Source organism: Pleurodeles waltl, chromosome 4_1 (assembly GCF_031143425.1).
Source record: "Pleurodeles waltl isolate 20211129_DDA chromosome 4_1, aPleWal1.hap1.20221129, whole genome shotgun sequence".
In the NCBI taxonomy this organism is placed as follows: domain Eukaryota; kingdom Metazoa; phylum Chordata; class Amphibia; order Caudata; family Salamandridae; genus Pleurodeles; species Pleurodeles waltl.
In genome coordinates, this window is record NC_090442.1 from 196,130,497 (window position 1) to 196,150,320 (window position 19,824).

Consider the following 19,824-nt stretch of genomic DNA (forward strand, 5'->3'; position numbering starts at 1 on the left):
CTGTTTAGACACAGTGGCAGAGGCTTGAGAGGAGGTTGTTTTAACTCTGCATCTGTAATTATCTCCTCCATAGGATCCTTTGTATAATCCCCTGTGTGAGGCTGTATGTGTCTGACTCTTACTGTAGGATGAGGATGTTACAGCTGACGAAGGTGTAGAGGATGGCTTGTATTGCAGCCTGCAAAAAGTATCACAAGACATGGGAAGCTGAAGGGATCCCATGGATTTCACCACCTTGTCCTCCTTCATTTTCTCTAAGGCCAAGCCAAATCTAAGGCACAGCATATAGAGCTATTAGGAATGAGCTGTCCTTCATTAACAATTTCTGCCCCCCTTTTCCTTTGGAGGCATTGGAGCAACTGTTTCATCTTGTCTCAGTGGGCTCTACTGTACCTTGCTAGAAGTCCCTGTGTGTTGGCGATACGCCAGTGATTTTCTGCTTGAGCATTAACACGCTTGCCTGAGGCGTCAGTGAGTTTAGTCTCCTTATTAGGAGGTGGGGCAGCTTGGGAGTTAGCTATCTTCCTATGGTTAGTCACTGCTAAAGAGTCTGCTGGAATCTGACTCCCGATGTAGTTAGGGTTGTAGGCCTTGTATTTCTTCTCCACTCTAGGAGTAATAACCTGAGCTCCAGCTGTGTCTTGAAATATGTTGTCTGCATGCCTTAACATTCTCTTAAGCATAGGGAGATACTGAGTTGTCCTGTGTGAGGCACTTAGTGTTTCAAAGAGGAAATCATCCTCTATAGGATCCTTATCTATTTCAGTGTGTAAGTGCTCCATACCATCTCCTGTGTCTTGTGTATCATGGAGGAAATGAGGTAAGCCTTGTGGTGAAATGTCCAGGGGGTCACCATGAGAATGCTACGGAGACGGATAATGTTGTCGTGGTAGGAGTGATTGGTAGAGGAGATGTAGGGAAAGGTGGCTGAGCCTCTTCTATGTCCTTATCCATTCTCCTTTATTTGACTGGATGTGTGGATTGTTCTAAAGCCTCCTCAAAAGTAAGTTGTCGCTTGGAAGGGGTGGAGATAACAGGCTTCACAACACACTCCCCGTTTGTGGCTGGATGTGAAGTTGCGACTGTTTGACTTGGAGCTAGTGTTTCATTTTATGTAGAGTTGACTCTGGTGGTGATGTTCTGGAATCAATTTTCTTTAGTGCCGAACTAGGTTTAATTTTCAGTGTTGAAGTTGTGGGAGCAGAGGCAGGCAGTCTTTTCGTTGCCATAAGAGTTGGTGCTGAATGGAAGGTGGAAGGTTTCGGCACGCGAACCAATGGTGTTCAGCTCATGGTGGGAGCAGATGCTTTCGGCTTAGGTTTCAGTGTCGAGCCAGATGGTGGGACATTCAAATAAGTCTTTCGATGCCTGCCATAGCCAGAATGCTGTGGCGGCTCGATAGCCTTTGCTTCCGAAGTGGCGAGTTTTTTGGAAGGAGCAGGGGTGATTTACTCACGATTTGTTGATCCAGAGGATCTCCTGCATTTCCAGGGTCACTTTGGACTCAGAGTCCTGGATGGAAGATGCTTCCTTCTCGGCAGCTGAGGCATCCTGGATCTCCTGCTCTGTGTCTGACATGGTTTCCTGGATAACGGAAATGTCAGGCGTCTCCTCCATCTCCTGCCTCCGCATTTCTTGGCAACAAGCTCTTCAGGTCGAAGAAGACTGCGCAACAGAAGGATTGACAGGCCTCAAAATCTTCTTCCTTTTGCTCCGGCGACAAACAGAGGTTGCAGAACTGATGTTGGTCGGTCCGAGGGAATTTTTAATGACTCTTCGGACAGAAACGAAAAGGTGCCCGTTCCATCAATCTTTCATTCTTTGAGGAATAGGATAGAGAAAATGGCTGCCCCAAGAGCCTCAATCGAAAGAGTTTAAACAGAACAAAGGTTTCTTTAATCCTGAACGCAAAGGGACAAAGAAAACATGATCGGAATAAATACGGAAGGGGTTGGAAAGGGTTTCCCGAAGGGAAGAGACTTATTATCGTCTTGAACCGGAGCTCCAAGGAAACACGACTGGACCCAGCAGCAGAAGAAAACAATCTGAAGATGGAGTTGAGAACCATGCGATGAAATTCTCAACCATGGAGTTGAGAATTTCATTGCCAGGATTTATCTTAGGCAGTAACCAACACAAAAACCCTTTCTTACTAGGTTTTTCAGTGTGATTTCATGCAGCATAATACAAGTCTACAGTTGTCAACACAGTTTACTAACAATGCAACGTTAAATGTCATTTGGCTTTAATGAAGACATTTCACAATAATTAAGTCAGGTCTGCTACCTCGGTCATAAATGTTCATAATAAACAAATCAGACATATGACATCTCAGCAATGGTGACTCAACATTTTGAACCCAGGCAGAACCTTGGCCTACATCATATAGCATGTGTATAGATTCTCCAAATTTTGTGAGAAGTGATGGCGATGCCTTACTGGTCAAAATAATTTCATTATGGTCGAGAGTGCAAGCACAGACAAACGAAAGGTTCCCTGAAAACTGTAAATGATATTGGAGCGGGACATTGAGAACTAAAGGAAACAAGCATTTGCAATACAATGGGTCTCGTGTTTGCTCGAGTTACAGCTATTAGCAATGTAAACTCCTAACTGGACTTTTCTTGCCACATAAATAGAAAATGAAAAGTAAAACAGTTGATATAAGCGAGCCAATTTGAAGCGCCACGGCCGCCATGAGCATGAGCGCAAAGGAGAGACACAAAAGGAAAAAAGTTTACTTGCAGTCGAATGTATTGGCAAACGTTCAATTATGCATGTAATAAATGATATACAGATAATATACTGACAGAATACCCTCCGTACCTAGATCATTAAAACATGTAACACTCATATATGCCAAACATACCATTCATACCACACATATTTCATAAAAATATGCAATGTCCAAGAGCTACATTTGGATCTGAAGACGAATAAACAGAACAATTTCAACTGATATCAAGGAAAATACAACAGATTTGAAATTGTCATGAAACTTAACAGGGATTATTAGGCCTATTTCTCACCAATGAACGCTGTTCCCAACACTATACAAATCGCACAATGTATTTGAAAACAAATGATACAGTACATGGAAATCACCTGTTGCATTTTTAATCCCCACTGTTGCAGTCCAGACCGGAGAGGCTGTTGTGCATGTGTAGACGTGCATTTTGGTGCAGAGTGACCAGACGACCACGCTCCATCCTCAAGGCACATATAGATAAACTAGCAGGTTTCTGACATTCACCTCAGCTTAGTCACAGAGATTATTTTCAAACCTGTTGCAAAGATATATGTATGTATAACAGTCTCAAGATATAATACTGGTACGACAGGACTACGTAGGTAGTAAATACATTTACTGAGATCAGATGTTGCTAGTCTAAATCATCATAAATGTATCACAGGTTTAATATTCCTGCTGCAGAGCACTGCGTGTAACCTGCAAGCCAAGATTTCTCAGTGTGCTGAACAGGTACTAACGTAATCTGCGGGCCACAAGTATACATTGTATGCCTTTCAGGTTTTAATCCAACCTTTAATTCAATTGACTGCATTGCACTGCGTGTCAATGATCGTTGTTAGTATCATTATATACATCAACATAACACCTACAATAATTTACATTTGGCTGTCTTAAAAGGGATCAAACATATCTTGCTGACATTTACTGCTTTACGATCATCACACACTGCATTTTTATAGCACTGTAATATGAAGCTCTTTGTTTTAACTCTGTTATGGGAGTCTACAACTTGCTCCACACTAGAAGGCAATGTAGACATAAAGGGAGGTAAGGTTTTTGATTGCTCCTCCATGTGGAGCAAGGTATGCTTGATTAAGGGTCTAGGGATGGGGAAGGAAGGAAAGAAATGTTAGCCTGAAAACCTTCAGTGTTGTTTCATACAGCAGCTCAGGTCAGACAGAAATGTCTGTAGATGCTGATGTGAGACATGAACCAATGGGTGTCCATTTCACCTACTTATATCCTCAGTTCACCAGCAACACTGGTGACAAAGCATAACACCGGTAGCCAGTGTTGCAAGTACTGCCATGAAAGAGCTGCCACAGCACTTGACATAATTTTTCCCAATTAACCGATCAAGCCTATAGCATTAGCATCACTGACTTGCTGCTATAACCAACTAAGGCCTGTGTACTGGGATGTTGGAAATTGGGAGAGTGGTTGAGGGATGAAACCTGACTCAAGCAGCAGCCACAATTTAACCTGTGCTTAAAACTCCGATAGTTTGGCAAAAAGCAGCCAGGCTTAACTTGGAGGAAATGTGCAAAGTATTTATGCAGCAAACCAAATAGTAATACTTTTGGAAACACAACTCAAAAAATCCCACACCACTTTCGACAAATAGAGTAACTCATAATAAATTATTTGAGTTTAAAACAACAAAAATCCAATCAGTAGAACCAGAGATATGCAACTTCAAAGTTTTCAGTAAAAATAGTGCCTAAAAGCACAAACGGCCAACTGTGGTTTTCTGTTCACGTCAGACCGGGACAAAGTCACAAGTTCAGGCCAACTGCAAAGGAGCACGGGCCGGCTACAGGGACCCACCCAGTCAGGCCCAACGAACAAAGTACCTTAAGTCTGATACACGGACTGCGAGGTGTTGGTTTGTGAGGCTTCGTGTCATCCGGCACCAGTTATGATGAAGCTTTATGTCAAGGTTTTGTGGTGCTCTGTCGCAGTTCTGATGGAGCAGGCAGCTTTGGGCCGAGACTGTCACTCAGCATCTATTTCTATGAGGCTGACAGCTGTGCAGCAAGTGGCTTTGCGTTGGCTCTAATGGGGACCACAGCTGGGCTGGCAAAACATCTTCAGGCCCACTTCCATAGGGTCCAGGAGTGGGGTGGCACCACTTGGAGGGGGAGGTCTCACAGCAGGCAGAGTCCAAGTGCTGGGTTCAAGATTGTTGGCGTCTGTTCTGTCCCTGAGGCTCTGATCACAAGACCAGCCAACCGGCCCTTGGAGTCACCCTGATGTTTCTGGGTTCAAGATGCAGGTCCAGCAATTTACAGTGCAAGAGAGTAGCAGTACTGAAGAGTTGGGTGAGAGGGTCCCTAATTTATACCTGGTGCCCACTCTGAAGTAGGATTAGGTTCTGAAGATTTCCATCCCAGAGGTGCTTGGAAATTCCTTTCTTCCTGCCCTGGCCTCAGATTGTCTGGGGTCACAATAAACTAGTGTCAAACCCTTTATGAGTGTTCTCAGGTAGAGCCTTTGTGATGTGCAAGTGTGGTCGGTGACAGCTCCTCCCTTTCATCAAGTCAGAGATGACCCATCCTGCCAACACGTATGCTCCTTTGTCCTATTGACTGGGAGCAATATACAAAGACCAACTGCCGGCTACACCTAGCCATGTGACCCAGAAAACAGGCTGCAGACATCAAATGGTTAGGACAAGAAAATGTCAACTTTCTGAAAGTGGCAATTTCAGAATTGTAACCAAAAATTCAACTTTACCATTAAAGAAGGCTTTAAATTACTATTTTTTAGACACTAAACTCAACATTCCTACCTGATCCCAATTGACCATCACTTATTAAGAGTAATATGTTGACCAATGTTATCCTATGAGTGAGGTAGGCCTTGCAGGAGTGAAAAATGAATTTAAGAGTAGTCACTACCTGGACATGTAAAACTTAAAAAGTATATGTCCAACTTTTTAAATACACTGTACACTGCCATCTGCGCTGCTTACAGCTTACCCCGAGAGTCACTTATATTGATTAAAAAGGAAGGGTTAGGCTTGGCATAAGTTTTATTTTGCCAAACCAAAATGGCAGTTTAAACTGCACACACAGGCTGCAATGGCAACCCTTAGTCATGTTTAAAAGGGAGCTTAAGTGAGTGGCACAATCAGAGCTGCAGGCCAACTAGTGGCATTTAATTTACAGGTCCTGTGAACATATAGTACCACTTTACTAGGGACGTAGAAGTAAATAGTATGTGCCAAATGAGTGTAAGCCAATGTCACCATCTTTAAGGGAGAGGGCACAAGCACTTTAGCACTGGTTAGCAGTAGTGAAGCGCGTGGAGTCCTAAAAAACAACAAAAGGGGGTTCAGAAACAGGAGGATGATGGCAAAACGTTTGGGATGATCCTGCAGAAAGCACCAAGTCCAACAATAAACTGGTAACCATCAAGTATGTATCATACAATTTCAGAAAACAGGATAACCATTCTGTAAAGTGCTTAATAGTGATTACTGCATTGTAAATCTTCAACTCCAAATGTTTCTCTGGTGGAGGGTCTGCTGATTCAGAACCTTTAATCAATGGACTCAACATCTGGGTGTAGTCAAAGTACCCCCTTTCAGTAATGTTTCTTAAAGCTATCAGTTGATCAGATAAGGTCCAGAAAAGCAATGCAGTCAACTCAGACCTAAAGAAAAGTAACTATGGCGATTATTTTGAAATCCCTCATCAAAACTCAGTGGGTAGGAGACATGTATTCTGTTAACAACAACAAAAGTAAAGCAGATTGTAAAAAATACAAGAATCAATCTTTGGATTGAAAACTTGAGATTTCGGGGCCATAATACAGCCAATGTCAAAAATATAATAAAGAATTTTAATACCTGGACGCAGATTAGACACTTTGAAATAGGGTTTTCCCATAACAAGTGTTAAGATAACGCCCAATAAGACATGGAGTGGAGAAACAATTACATTTTCTACAAAGAACACTGGATGTAACTCAGACATGTGAACCTGTCAGTAGTGATCTTGAGTACTTTAACCAAAACAGAACACATACTTTAAAATAACAAGATATTTTAACAAATATTTCCTATTTTCAATACACTAAATATGTACTTATCACAGCAGTAACGCTTGACGCTTTAAAGCTTGACGCTTTAAAGAAGATGTGTGCAATATTTGTAAAGACACTAAGGGGGCTTAAAGTACATCGATTTAATGACCATCTCCCACCAAGATTTTAGTTTTTTGCATACTGAAACAGCACAATAAAAAAAGGGACAAACGTGTGATGGTGAGATATAACACTATGAAGCTTTTTCATGGTGGACCATAACCGTTAATTTTAAAGGCAGCCGAAGACAGCACTAGCAATAACTTGTTTTGGATAATGTGTATATTGTGTCAAACCGCTCTTCAGCCATTTCTGAGTGTTGCAAGTACCAGATGTTACTACTACTCAATTTATGGTACTAGATCTAAAGTCCTGCTGAAGAATGAGCAACTCAGTCCACCTTGGCAGGATTCAAACTTTTATCATCCCCTGTTTCAGGAGTGAATTTTCAACTTACTGAGCCAACTAACTGGTTAAAATAAGACTCATCCACTGAAGGAATCTAGAAGGGACACAAAGTGCTAAAGGGTTTGCAGTAAGAAATGAAATAATTTCATCAAAACCTTTGGACCATCATCTAGGTTGTATTACACTGCGTTCAAACTGTTACCACACATGTAATCACAAGTGAGATTTGAATTTAGTTCATCCCTCACACAACTAAAGCAGATGTGATGATGTTCCTGGGCAGCATGAACAGGAGCAGCACACACTGGTCTGACTGGGTTTACACAGGCTGCCTCTGAAATCATACCACCACAGTATCTAACTGGGATGTCCTGTATTCCAGTGTGCTGCACTACCACTGCATAATGGATCTGGTCAATATGCTTACAACATATGTATATATGTGTTGGTATTTATAGAGGAAAAATATAGCCAAGAAATAAATGAGCACTGTTCACTATTTGAAGGTATTGGAGACAATCTACAAAACTGTGTACACAATACAATTTATACACTGTATTTCACCTTTTTAGGCACAGGGAAATTAAATGATTTGCGCAGAATCACAGGATGTGGCGTCAACTGCCGAGGCTGGGATTCAAACTTGGGTCCTTGGTTCCAAAGTCAGCAGCCCTAGCCACTTACCGACCGGCTCACCTCCAGCATAATGCAAAGACTGGTTTATCAAAGATGGAAAAGACCACAGAGAGAAAAAATAAATGCAATTGTTTTAGCAATGCGCAATCAAACAAAGCACATCCTCTCAATTACTACCAACCCTTTTGAGCACATCATAAAGCTACAGGGCAGGTAGAGTTGTATTACAGAGGCCCAGCATAGTTTACCCTCTACTGGACAAGCAATGTTAGAATTTTAGTGTCTTTTACATAGAAGCATTCAGCAGAAGACCTCTTCAAGTACAGCTCTGGACTGGAAGACCATAAAGTTAACTATGACGTGCTGTTCTAAAACATCCACCATCCCCACAAGCAGAGGATCCATGCCCATGACTATCTTGAGCAGAAGAGTGGCTTCCAAAGTAAAACACTAATAACAATATCCTACAACAAATCAATTATATTTAACCATTGAAGAGATGCCTCTTCTGAAGGAAAAAATAAGTATTTGTTCACAGTACAGACAGAAAGTAAAAATTGAAGTCCTAGTACTTTAAGGTGACACTTTGCCAGAACTTACAGATGAATCACTACCGAAGTTAGCCACAGAGCAATACCAGACTGGCGAGCTATGTTCCTGGAACTGAAAACCAACCAAAACAATTTGAAAAATGTGAATTAAAAAAAACTCCTTGATAGCAGCCAATCGTGGAACAGGAAAAAATAGCCTATCCAATTAGGCCTGTCTCTTCTTTCAGAAAAGCCCAGTTTGCAGAGCTGGAAGAAACCTAAATATACAGCATTGTTTCCTAGCCTTACAGAGGCAGGGATAACCCTTAAAGAATGGCACTTTTGCTGGTTTTCAACTAGAAACCATTCTCTATGTCACATAATAAAACTAATGAGACGTGTATAGAACACAGCACTGGCTTTTATTAAAACACAACGTTCTTCAAAGTACTTCTGTTGGCTGTCGTCTATTTCCTACTCAATGGTATTTGTAAACATAGCAAACGATTTACAAAAGATGGCTCGAGCAACCGTTGCCGCACTTATCACTACAGTGTACACTGTAGTTGCTTAGTTACAAACAATATTGGGGAAGAATGGGTGCAACGAGTATCAGGGACCAGGCACCACAGAAACTCTACTACGTAATAACCTTGCTCATACACACAATGTAAAACATATTACTCAACACTCCAAAGTAAGCCACAAAAGCAATATAACTCCACAGATAGTATGAATCAATGTTCTATGTTTCAAAAGAATGCAGTAGAAGAATCCCATATGTGGTTATTATTCATTTCTTTATTTCTCATAAAAAAATATTTTGTTAGTAGACAGTTGATGCGTTTCGTGCCCCTTGGGGCTTCTTTAGGGCTCCTTCCAATCACATTTTTTGATGTCAAAATAATGTGCTTGGCCTTCCAACGAGCTAAGTTAGTAATCAGACACTAGCATAACATGCTGCACAAGACACCATTTGAAAATAGCTCACCTCGAGGTACTATACACGGTTACTAACCTCATTGGAGGAACAAACACATTATTTTGACCTCGCAATATGTCATTAGAAGGAACCCTGAAGAAGTCCCAGGGGGGAAAGAATGCGTTGGCTATGGCTACAATCAAAAACATTTTATGAGAAATAAAGAACTGAATAATAACTACATACAGGACTCTACACTGTGTTCTATTAAAACATGGACAATTTATTCAAATTATCTGTGGAGTTGTGACTTACTTTGGAGTGCTGGGTAAGATATATTTCATTGGTTTTCGTAAATATGTCTGAGAAAAAGCCTTCATGCACCTCACCTCCATTGAAACATATTTAAGAGAAGAAAAGTAGCATCACAATTGCCCAGCATAATAAATCCGAAACGTAACACTTTTAAAGTTTTCACATGCAATCACCATCAACATTGATGCTTAATTGATAAGTCTCAGAAATGAGGAGCCTTTTAGTATTTAAGGTGCCAGTCCAAGGTTATACAGCATCTAGAACCTGTTGCCTTCACACTTTAATTCCACAAAAAGCAAAGTTCAATACAGACAAGAAAATGCCAATGTGAATTTGTGAGCTAGAGCTGGAGGGTTGGTTTGGTGGTTAAAAGAATGTGGCTTCAAATTAGCAGCAGGTAAGGTTTGCACATATTCCTTCCAGAGAATTATTCCTTAACTTCATGTTTCAGTTGAGTGAACTATAAATGGGAACGCTAGAATTTCCCCTTATGAATGCAAACATTAGAAAAATGCTAAATCAGGTGTCAGCACAGGTTCTCTCTTTGTAGACTGCCGAATGACACCACTTCTAACCATTTCATTCAAACCCACAGCTCTAATAGACAAACCTTTAAGGTTGCAGCGAAGACTACTGCTGTGCTCAAAACTGGCCCAGGGCTGCAGGAAGCTGCACCTACGGTTTATGGCTAGACGTAAGGCACAAAAGATTTGGCTGTATTAAAAAGACGGATCCAAAAAGTGTACACACAGTTCCAAAACGAGAAGAAAAAGGGGGTTCTATAGACCAAACGTTTCCACAAAGACGGGCAAGCAATATGCTTAAAGCAAGAGCCCTCACTCACCTTCCGGTGACATGCTTCATCATAGGGCCATGCTCCTCGTCAGGCCGGCACTGCAATGCCTGACGGGCCCCTCAGGGGGGCTCTTTGCCGGAGGTCTTTTGAAAATTGTTGTAAAACCGGTCAAGACGTGAGGAAGGATTGGTATAGAAAAAGTTAAAAAATGACTAGGGGTTAAAAATAACTATTTATTCTTGATATCAAAACCCCTGACATGATTAAAAAACAATATAAAGGGATATGGTAAAATAATGTCTACCCTCCCTAGAAAAATATACAGTTGAATAAGTCTCGTAGTGAGAAAGGTACAAAGGGAGAGAACACAGAATCCCTGTGTCACTCTATCAAAGGGTCGTTAAAAAGACCTCTTTGCACCTTGTGATGCTCTCAAAGCATTCACACCTCAAAATGACAGTACTTTTAAACTTTAGAGTTATGGTCAGCACAGTAGCATTTAAATAAAATGCCAACAAGAGGAGTCAACTCTCAATAGTATTGTTCCTGGGTATTGTTTTACAAGCAGAGATGGGCACAGAAAAGAATAGCATTAAGGCATAAAGGTTTCCCACGATTAAAGATGAAAAGCAAGAATGCAAAGTTTATTCCAAAGTTGTTGGCTGGGGAACAGGTGTAAAATCCTCCATTCGCCGGCAATGCATAGCATACACAGATTGTTCTACGCAGACTTCAGGTCTTTGCTGTTGCGGTGTCAGCTCCCCAGACTGCTCCATTACAGTAAACTGCATCTCAGATTGTAAACTATGAAACTAAAATTACTAAGGAAACTAAAATTACTAAGGAAAGTAAAATAAAAGCACAGAAAAAAGTATAAAATGAGGAAAACAGGAAGAACGTGGAAAAAAATTCTTGGAAAGATATTCACCATGAAATCATCCAAGGTTGAAAGGAGTAAAAACATGTGGTGGGTAAGAATACCATTCGATGTATTCAAAATGAAGACCTAAAGGATAGAAGGCAGGGTAGAAAGATTGACTTTATTCCTTTTCATCTCTATTCTTTCTCACCAGAACAAATGTAACTAACGAAGACAGTGGTTCCAAATGGGCCTTGAAAGGAGGATGTATGCACCAGAGCCTAAGGACGGAAACAGAATAAAATAGGACATTAAATATTCAACCCTTTATTGCACCAAGAAGGATGTCCGTATTGCATATTCAGGTCCACTTATTAAAGCTCACTGTAGAATACTCTACCGCCCTCACCCCAAATTGTTTTCTGAATCTTAGCAGAAAGTTCAAAATGTTCATTTGCAAAGCTAAAGGTCTAGAACGAAAACGTTCGATTCACAATTTAATATTGTTCTTTGTACACTATATTTACCTTGAAAACCAACAGTTCGACAGTTTACTTGTTATTTTTGGAATTAGTTCCCTACGTTAAATACCTTAGCAGTAACATACACCTCTTCCCCTAATCCTAACCACTACCCCCCCTCATAACCATCTAAATCTGAGTCCCTAAATCTCACCTTGTAATCCTGATCGCTATAGGGGTAAGTACCAGCCTCTAAAGCCAATACTAATCTCAGAACTACGTCTATTCTGTGAAGTTCCCCAGCTCTAAGAGCTCAATCGCTTACCGTAACCCTCACCTGCAGCCAATCCACTATGGCAGTGGTTCCCAACCTTTTGACTTCTGTGGACCCCTATTTTATCAATACTGGAGCCCGGGGACCCCCACTGAATCATTATTGGAACCTGGGGACCCCCACTGAGTCATTACTGATAGCTGGGACCTAATATTATTAATTTTTTTACCCACCTAATCACCACCCCCCACCCATCCCTAGCTCATCATGTCAGCCCTACTCTAACCTTCAGCAATGATCTAACTACATCTCCATTCTATTAGCTAGCTTCTGAAATTCTAACGCTGTAGCACCATAACTTGGAGGTTCCACAAAGAAACGCACAAAGAAACCCAGGGGGTGAGTGAACGAATGCAAAAATAGCACCCACCTTCGAGCGCAGATCTGCTGGGGCTTCAGTAGGTGTCCTTTCAACAGATGACGGCTCTGGGAAACTGGAGACAGATAATGACATGATGCGAGCCCTCACAGATGTGGACAAGGATGGAGGGGTTTGTGAAGAGCCACAACAAAGCAGTTACGCTGCGGGCTACTTGCTATCGGAGCTAAAAGCAAGTGTCCACGCTCAGCACTTGCCCAGCGAGAGAATGTTGTGAAAGTTACAAGCCTTCTTATAAACGCCAGAGTTCAGCGCGGCCAACGAGGTACAGGGTTACAGGGCTGCACGAGGAGATAAAACTGGTGCAATAAGTACAAAGTCCACAGTAAGGAAATAAAGGCGATAAACTGAAGCCAAAACGAATAAATCACATTGCATACATTACAGATGCGTCAGCAATGTCAAAATCTCCACACGCGATGCAGAAACAGAAAATTCTGCGTAGAACCCAGCAGGTGCCACCTGTACTTATAAGGAGGAAAGGAACCGATAGTCCGGAGCTTTGAGAGCGCTTCGACAACGTGGAAACGAACCTCGTACTTCTCAGTGTGGCCAAAAAGTACCAGGTGCCAGAGGGACCCCCTGCTTCCTTACTAACAGCCTTAAAAAGGCAATAAAAAAGCAGCAATGAAAGCACAGCCAATGGTCAAGATCTGATTATCTGTGCCTATGATTTGCCGCTCCTGCAATCAGATTTTATTTCCTCAAGTAGCTGCCGGCCAAGAGAATACCTTATGTTGGTTATGGACAGGAAACTATAATCATCATATCTGACGCTCTACTTCCTTATGATTTATTAGTGACCAGAGGTGAGCTGCTTTCCAGTCCTAGATAAAGGCTGCCAGCCAAGAGAACACCTTATGTTAGCCGTGGACAGGTCTTAGATATAGGCATAAGTTCAGAGAGGGCATCAGGTCGCTTAGGTCTATCTACTTAGCTCATTAACCTGCCTGGTGCAACATCCTAGATTCTCCGACTTCGTCTCCACGTCTAGACTAGAATTGCTCCAGTTTCAGACTTCTTTGTAATTTGCATATTTATTTTGTGTTAAGTGTACTTTTCGATTCACTTACCTGTCATGTTTAGAACTTCTGATGATCCTAGAGGCCATGCACCAGTTATATCTCTAAAAGGTCCACTACTGTGGACTTCAGATTTCCACTGTGGTCTAAATTAGAGACATGGAGGAGGTGGGGAGGAGGGAGGGTACCCTCGGCCAGTCGCTCTAAGACCGGAAGGCAAAGCACTACTGGGAATCAGCAATGTGGGAGCTTAATCACTTGCTGTCTCTGCCACCCTTCAACTGGTTGGAGGATGAGGGGGACAGTGCAGCAGATCAGTCTGAATGACTCGCTGCCAGGGGCTCCACACTATTTATCCCCACTCTACCATCATAGCGACAGGCACTTATTTCTCACCTGGAGCACCGGCCTATGGTGAAAAAGGAAGACATGACACCAGATATCTGTGTTTTTGTTGGAGGGGGACAGGGAGGTGGGAGATGGTGGCACTACTCAAGTGTTTTTTTCTGGTGCAGAGAGAGTGACATAACTAAGATTTCATTTTCACAGAAAGGGCGTAAATGGGATAAGTGGCAAATCTTAATTCTTGATTATTATTTTTTGTTCTGGCTTACAACACTCAAGACTTTAATCTCATGTTTGGACTTTCCCAGGTCCACCCACCTCATAGATGCACCCAATGAATGAAATTGTCACTTGAAATGAAAGAAAGACAGGCTTGCAACCTATCCAATATTCAGTCTTTACACTAAGCTCTGATGGCTGGCTTCCAAGTAATGTGTTATCTGCACAGTATAAGCAGAACCCCTTACTAGATAAGCTGGGAATGCCATAGGTTTGGGATTTGTAAAGTGTTGGGTCCCCAGGACCTTGTCAAGTCCTTCATAGCTCCAGGCAACATTTAGCTTTATTATTTAAGCTCACTGTCTGACTACTCACTAAAAAACATCAATGATGCGTTCCTTAGCCGCAAAAACAACAAACGATATAGGAGAGACCTATAAAAAGGCATTACAGACGTTCTAGTCATTTTAGCACAAAAGGAATTTAAGATGAGACTACAACATTTTATAGTACTAGAGTCTGGAGGACCAGGATATGGACAGAAAATGCATACAATTATCAAATAAATTATGAAATCAGACATGCATGCTCACTGGGACCACTTCATTTTATAAGTAGTCTACACAAGTTCAAGTATCTGTGAAGATCAATAACTCAGATATACTAACTGATGAAATTATTCAGTTTAAGCCAACAGTAGCTTACAGTCTATTTTAATATATGTTGACAGATGCTCCTTAAAAAAGGATAAATTTCGACTCAAGTTTTAAGAGGAAACATTTCAGTATTTATGCGTAAGGACGTTACCCACTGGCATAATTGGGAAGGTGAACAGAGTGGCATTCAGGTAGTGTGCTGGCTTTAAGGGCCAGCGATATTGTTAAAGAACAATGCTTCACAGCTACACAGGTGGATAACCAAGTACAGACATCCCACAAACATGCTCAGTTCGCCCATCCCTCACCAAATGACAAGTTTTACTCTCTTGTCATTGTTCCAACTGCAGCTCATCCTAATGGCAAGGGCTGCGGAGTCACCTAGGAAATGTTATGTCTTGTTTAGCTAGTGGCACAAAGATACTCTACATGTATTTTGGCAAATTAGGGTACAGCGCACAAAGACCAGTTACTAGAAACCCTTGGTGCACACTTAGCCAGGTGTATGGACAGTAAGCAGAAACTATGGCAAGCCATATCCCAAGAAGTGGATAAGGATACAAGAGCCGCACTCTCACCATATTCCCAACCTGCACTTTTCTGCACTGTAAACGAGAGATTGAGAGCCTGGGCATATGTTAATTAGAACAGCCTCTCTTATACAACACAATCAGCAAAAACAAGGCATTTCCTGCCTCACCTATTCTCGTGCGTTTCTGATTCTTCACTGTGCTAGTGCTTTATCGTGCTCAACACCCGTTTTAGTTTCCTTTGGAATCTCCTTCTTCCTGGACTCTGAGATACCATCGCTACCAATGCTTACCCGTATCCAAGATGGTAGGCGTTATATGCTGCCCCTGACCAAACCTTGTAACAGCTTTGCATTTAACTGCTTACCGGATAATTGGGACAATCATGATTTTTGTCTGACTTATCCTAGACCTCTTAAGAGGTTGACAACCACGTAACAGACCTAATGGGAACTTCTGTGCTCGATCAGCAGAGCAGTGTAATGAAACACTAGGGAACAGCAGGATGAAACTGATGTAAAGGACACCTCGTCTTTATTCCAGTAAGGGCCAGGGAGTAGAACTATAAGGGATCTTAACTTCAAGATCTGTAGAACCACACAAGAGATTGAGGAAGAGAAGAGAGTTAAGTTTGTGGGTCCACGGATCATTATAAAATTGTTTCAGTTGAGCATGGTGCAAGTAGTAGATGTAGGGGAGATCTATTAGCTTTATCACTCATAGGGCACACAAGAGAGCAATGGGACACCACGGCTTCAAACCAATTAGGAGCCATACGATGATGTCATCTTTCTCACACCTCCAGAAATAAGAGCCTATGTAGACATGTCCATTCAGCTTAACAGGCAACTGTAGAAATCACAAGGTTCATCAGTGGAAAACAGAGTGCAAGGGGGCAACAACCACAACAAAAGTTTTCATAAGCATCTTAATTATAATAAAATACAGCTGTCTTGCAAATGTTAGGCTGAATCAGAAGTTCCCATATAGGGGAACTTATCCAATCAATAATGTTTAATAACTGATCAGTTTTCGGTATCCAATAATCTCTTACCACTCCCACAGACCTCTGTGAATGTAAAGGAATACAGTAGTAAAACAATAGTAGAGCGTGAAAGCTTAGGACGGACAATACATAGCATGAGACCACAGGATGGACAAAGGTGAAAGGAAAATCACCTTGACTGCCTGGACCAAGATGGTACATGAACAGGCTACATACGCACTCCCAACACCAATGCACCTTAAAATAGCTCAGTTTATCTTTGCAACCATTGCACCGAAGCACATGAAACTGAAAATACCACAGGTTTGGACAACAGTAGGTACACTCACTTTCTCATCCTCCCATGTTTGATAAAATATGTACCACTGCATTGTATGCAAGAACTTGTGGTAAGAGAGTACAGGAGACTTAGTACATACAGAGCACTACTTAAATGTAGGAATTAATTTATATTAATATCATCGTATTGCCCACTTTAACAAAAACGAGAACACATACTATTGAAGATTATTTCAATGGTCCAGTTGGGCGTTTCAATATGAACTATTATAAGGGACGTGAACATCGCTTTCCAATATTAATTGGCACTTGTCTAAAGTATATAATCTGTTTTATAGGTCTTTTCAGGAGCCTTTCAAACCTCATCTATATTGTACAATTAAATGCCCTTTTAATGCATTCTGAAAAGCATTTGAGGTTTTGGTGGGGGGGCGGTCTTCATTGCTCCTACAGCTGAAAATGAAGCACAGACATTTCAGTAATTTGGGACAATGGAAAAGCGCCCCCCCAACATGGGGGGAGCGCGGCCCCTTAGGGGTCGGGGAGGCCGGGGCCTGGCCCTCGCACTAGTTGTGCGCGGGCTGGCCTACGGCTTCCGCTCGCACGCCTCGAAGTAATACGCTGGGAGAACGTTGTGGGTCGCCAGCAGTGCCGGACCAGTTTGGGCCGCCGTGCGCCAGTGGGTGGGGGGCATAAAAGGGCCCCCCCTAGAAGGCTCAGCCTTCTGCTACCTGGCGCGGCGGCCCGAATGGACGGGCCTATTATTGTTTCCCACCCACCCTCTCCTTATTATTAGGCTTGGAGGAAGAGAGAATAAAGTAACCGGAAGCAACAGAGGGGACCCCAAGGGTGGGGCTCCGGTATAACAACAGAGATAGGATCCTGAAGTCCTGGACCAACCTGCGGATGGACACACCTGATTTGGGGTAGGGAGCTAAGAAGGCTCAACCTTCTTCTACCTGGCGCGGCGGCCCGAACGGACGGGCCTGTTATTGTTTGCTGACCTTCCCATCCTCATCTGGCAAACTTCGAGGGAAGGACTTCTGGATTCCGCGTTCGGTGGTGTCAGAGAGCAGGGGAGCGGCCGTGTTTTGGGCAACTTGGCTGACGAAGCGAGGTGAGTGAGCGCACGGAGGCTGACTCCGTTTTTAGGAGGTTGATCTGTGCGCGCTCTCACCTGCTAGGGGTTTCCCCTTTCAGCTGCAAAAAATTAGATTAAGGGGAGTGGACGCACAGTATCGGACCTACAATTTATTAGGTTTGGTACAGTTCTGTGCGCACTCTCTCCTCCTAGGGGTTTCCCCTCGCGCTTGGGTAAATCAGATTAGGTGGGGGTGCGCGGTGTCACGATTGTGACTGTGTGCGCCATTCCCAGGTAGGGGTTTTCCCCCCCCTTCTCTTGGCTGCATTTATTAGGTTTAACTGATTGTATTGCATTGGATTTAATGCTATTTTGTATGCACATGTATGATTGTTGTCACTTTTATTAACAGGCTAATCCACAGGCAGATGTTTGTGGAAATTGTTCTATAAGCAGTGGGGTAATTTCCGGTTTGTATTAATGTAGGCAATTGTACTTCACTAAGTGGTATTACAAACTGTGTGTTTAATAATCTGGTTAATAGGGGGGTTAGACCCAAAAAATCAAAACGAACGGTGCAGGAAGCGGTCTTGCTGCGGGGACAGTGGTAGAGTTCTGTTAACCACTGTGTTTTCAAACTTACTGTTGGTGTTGTGTTAACAAAAATTTTATTTCAGGGTACTTTTAGCAGGTTATCTACAACAGCTTAGACCTTGTTTCACCTGTCTTTTGCATTATGGCATCTAATTGGGTGAGGGTGGGTAAGAGGAAGGGCACAGATCCTGAGCTGGCCCAACTATTGAAATTGGTCCTAGCGAAATTGGGGGACGGGGATTCAGATGGGGAGGCTGCCCCTTCAGATGGAGATGACGGTGGGGAAAGCACTTCCCGCCTGCGCCGCACGCATGTAGCCCCGCCTGCGGTATTTCCTCCAGTTAAACGTAGGAATAAAAAGCAGACCGCAGCAGTCCAACAACCTGGGCCTCAAACAGTCCCCGCCCCTCCTCCTCCTATGGTTGATTTAGTCACCGTGGTGGCCCCTATTACTGCAGCGGCTGCACCATCTGAAGAAATTGCTGGGCCTCGACCTGGGGGGGCGACGCCTATTCTGGGTCCGGTGGGAGGTGTGGAAGCTATGCTAACTGACATACGCCGTTCTGTAGCGGCATTAGCAGCACCAACTAAGGAGTTACCCACACAAGTATTACCCACCATGCAGGGAGTGGCACCAGGAGCTAGCACAACCACAGAGCAGGGGCAGGCGGCAATGGCCCTCCCTGGGGCATCCCAGGACCCGACAACTCAAGCGTTGTTGTCAGTATCCCAGATGTTAGCCAATATTACTGTGCCAACCTCAACACCACCCCCATGGGCTACTGATTCATTGCAGAATACGGTACACGAACTTAAGTGCCAGGTCGAGGCATTGGTAGCCACGCGTAATGTTCCTTCATTACAGGTGATGACCTCAAGCCCCTGTGTCAGCCAGGCACCGGGCTCGCTGTCTCAGACTCCTCCAGTGGAAAAAGAGCATGGTAAGGTTATGGAACAGGGTGTTAGCATCATAAAAACACCGGCTTCAGCTGAGGGGACGGGTTCAGACACATTGTTATCTAGGCCAGGGAAGTTAGCCGCACATGTGGCTTCTGAAATCAAAGATAAAATATGGAAAGGGGATTTTGTAGACATTTGTTGCCTAGTGAGGGCTAAGAGAAGGGAAATAGAATCAAAAGATAAAGATGCAAAAGCTTCATCATTTACAGATAAAAAAACAAAGATAGAAGAGAATATTACGAATTGGTTATTCGGTTTTAATGTGTTTATGTCGGTCATGCTAGAAAAGAAGCCTGAAATTGGTATGTCAATGATATTCTATGCGAACAAAATTTTAAAAGCCCACCATATGTATGGAGGAAACGCTTGGCTGGAGTATGACAGGGATTTCAGGTGGGCAAAGTTAGAGGACCCAGCAATTGGATGGGACCAGACTGAAGTAAATGTTTGGTTGGAGTGCGTGAACAACAAATTACCTAGCAAGCAGCACTTTCGAGCACAGTATTCAAATGACAAAAAAGGATCTTGCTGGGCGTTTAACAGGAAAGTATGTTCACGCCGCCCTGGGACGTGCAAATTCAGGCACTCCTGTGCATTTTGTGGGCATCCCTCTCACCCCGAATTTAAATGCCTTAAGAAACCGAGGGACAA

At 42.8% G+C, this 19,824-nt stretch overlaps 1 protein-coding gene across 5 annotated transcripts in view; it reads right to left on the bottom strand.

Annotated features, from left to right (window-relative positions):
- The window catches only part of ADIPOR2 (adiponectin receptor 2), a 311,375-nt gene that overhangs the window by 221,912 nt on the left and 69,639 nt on the right, over positions 1-19,824 (bottom strand). Inside the window, exon 1 of one of the 5 annotated variants that reach the window (XM_069228088.1) lies at positions 12,473-12,671. The exons of 3 other annotated variants lie outside the window; for them this stretch is intronic. In XM_069228088.1, the coding sequence (XP_069084189.1) occupies positions 12,473-12,556 (84 nt within the window). In that variant the 5' untranslated portion in view covers positions 12,557-12,671. Of the gene's footprint in view, positions 1-3,105; positions 3,280-12,472; positions 12,672-19,824 lie in introns of those variants that run through there. One more of the 5 variants, XM_069228090.1, reaches the window with a different exon arrangement.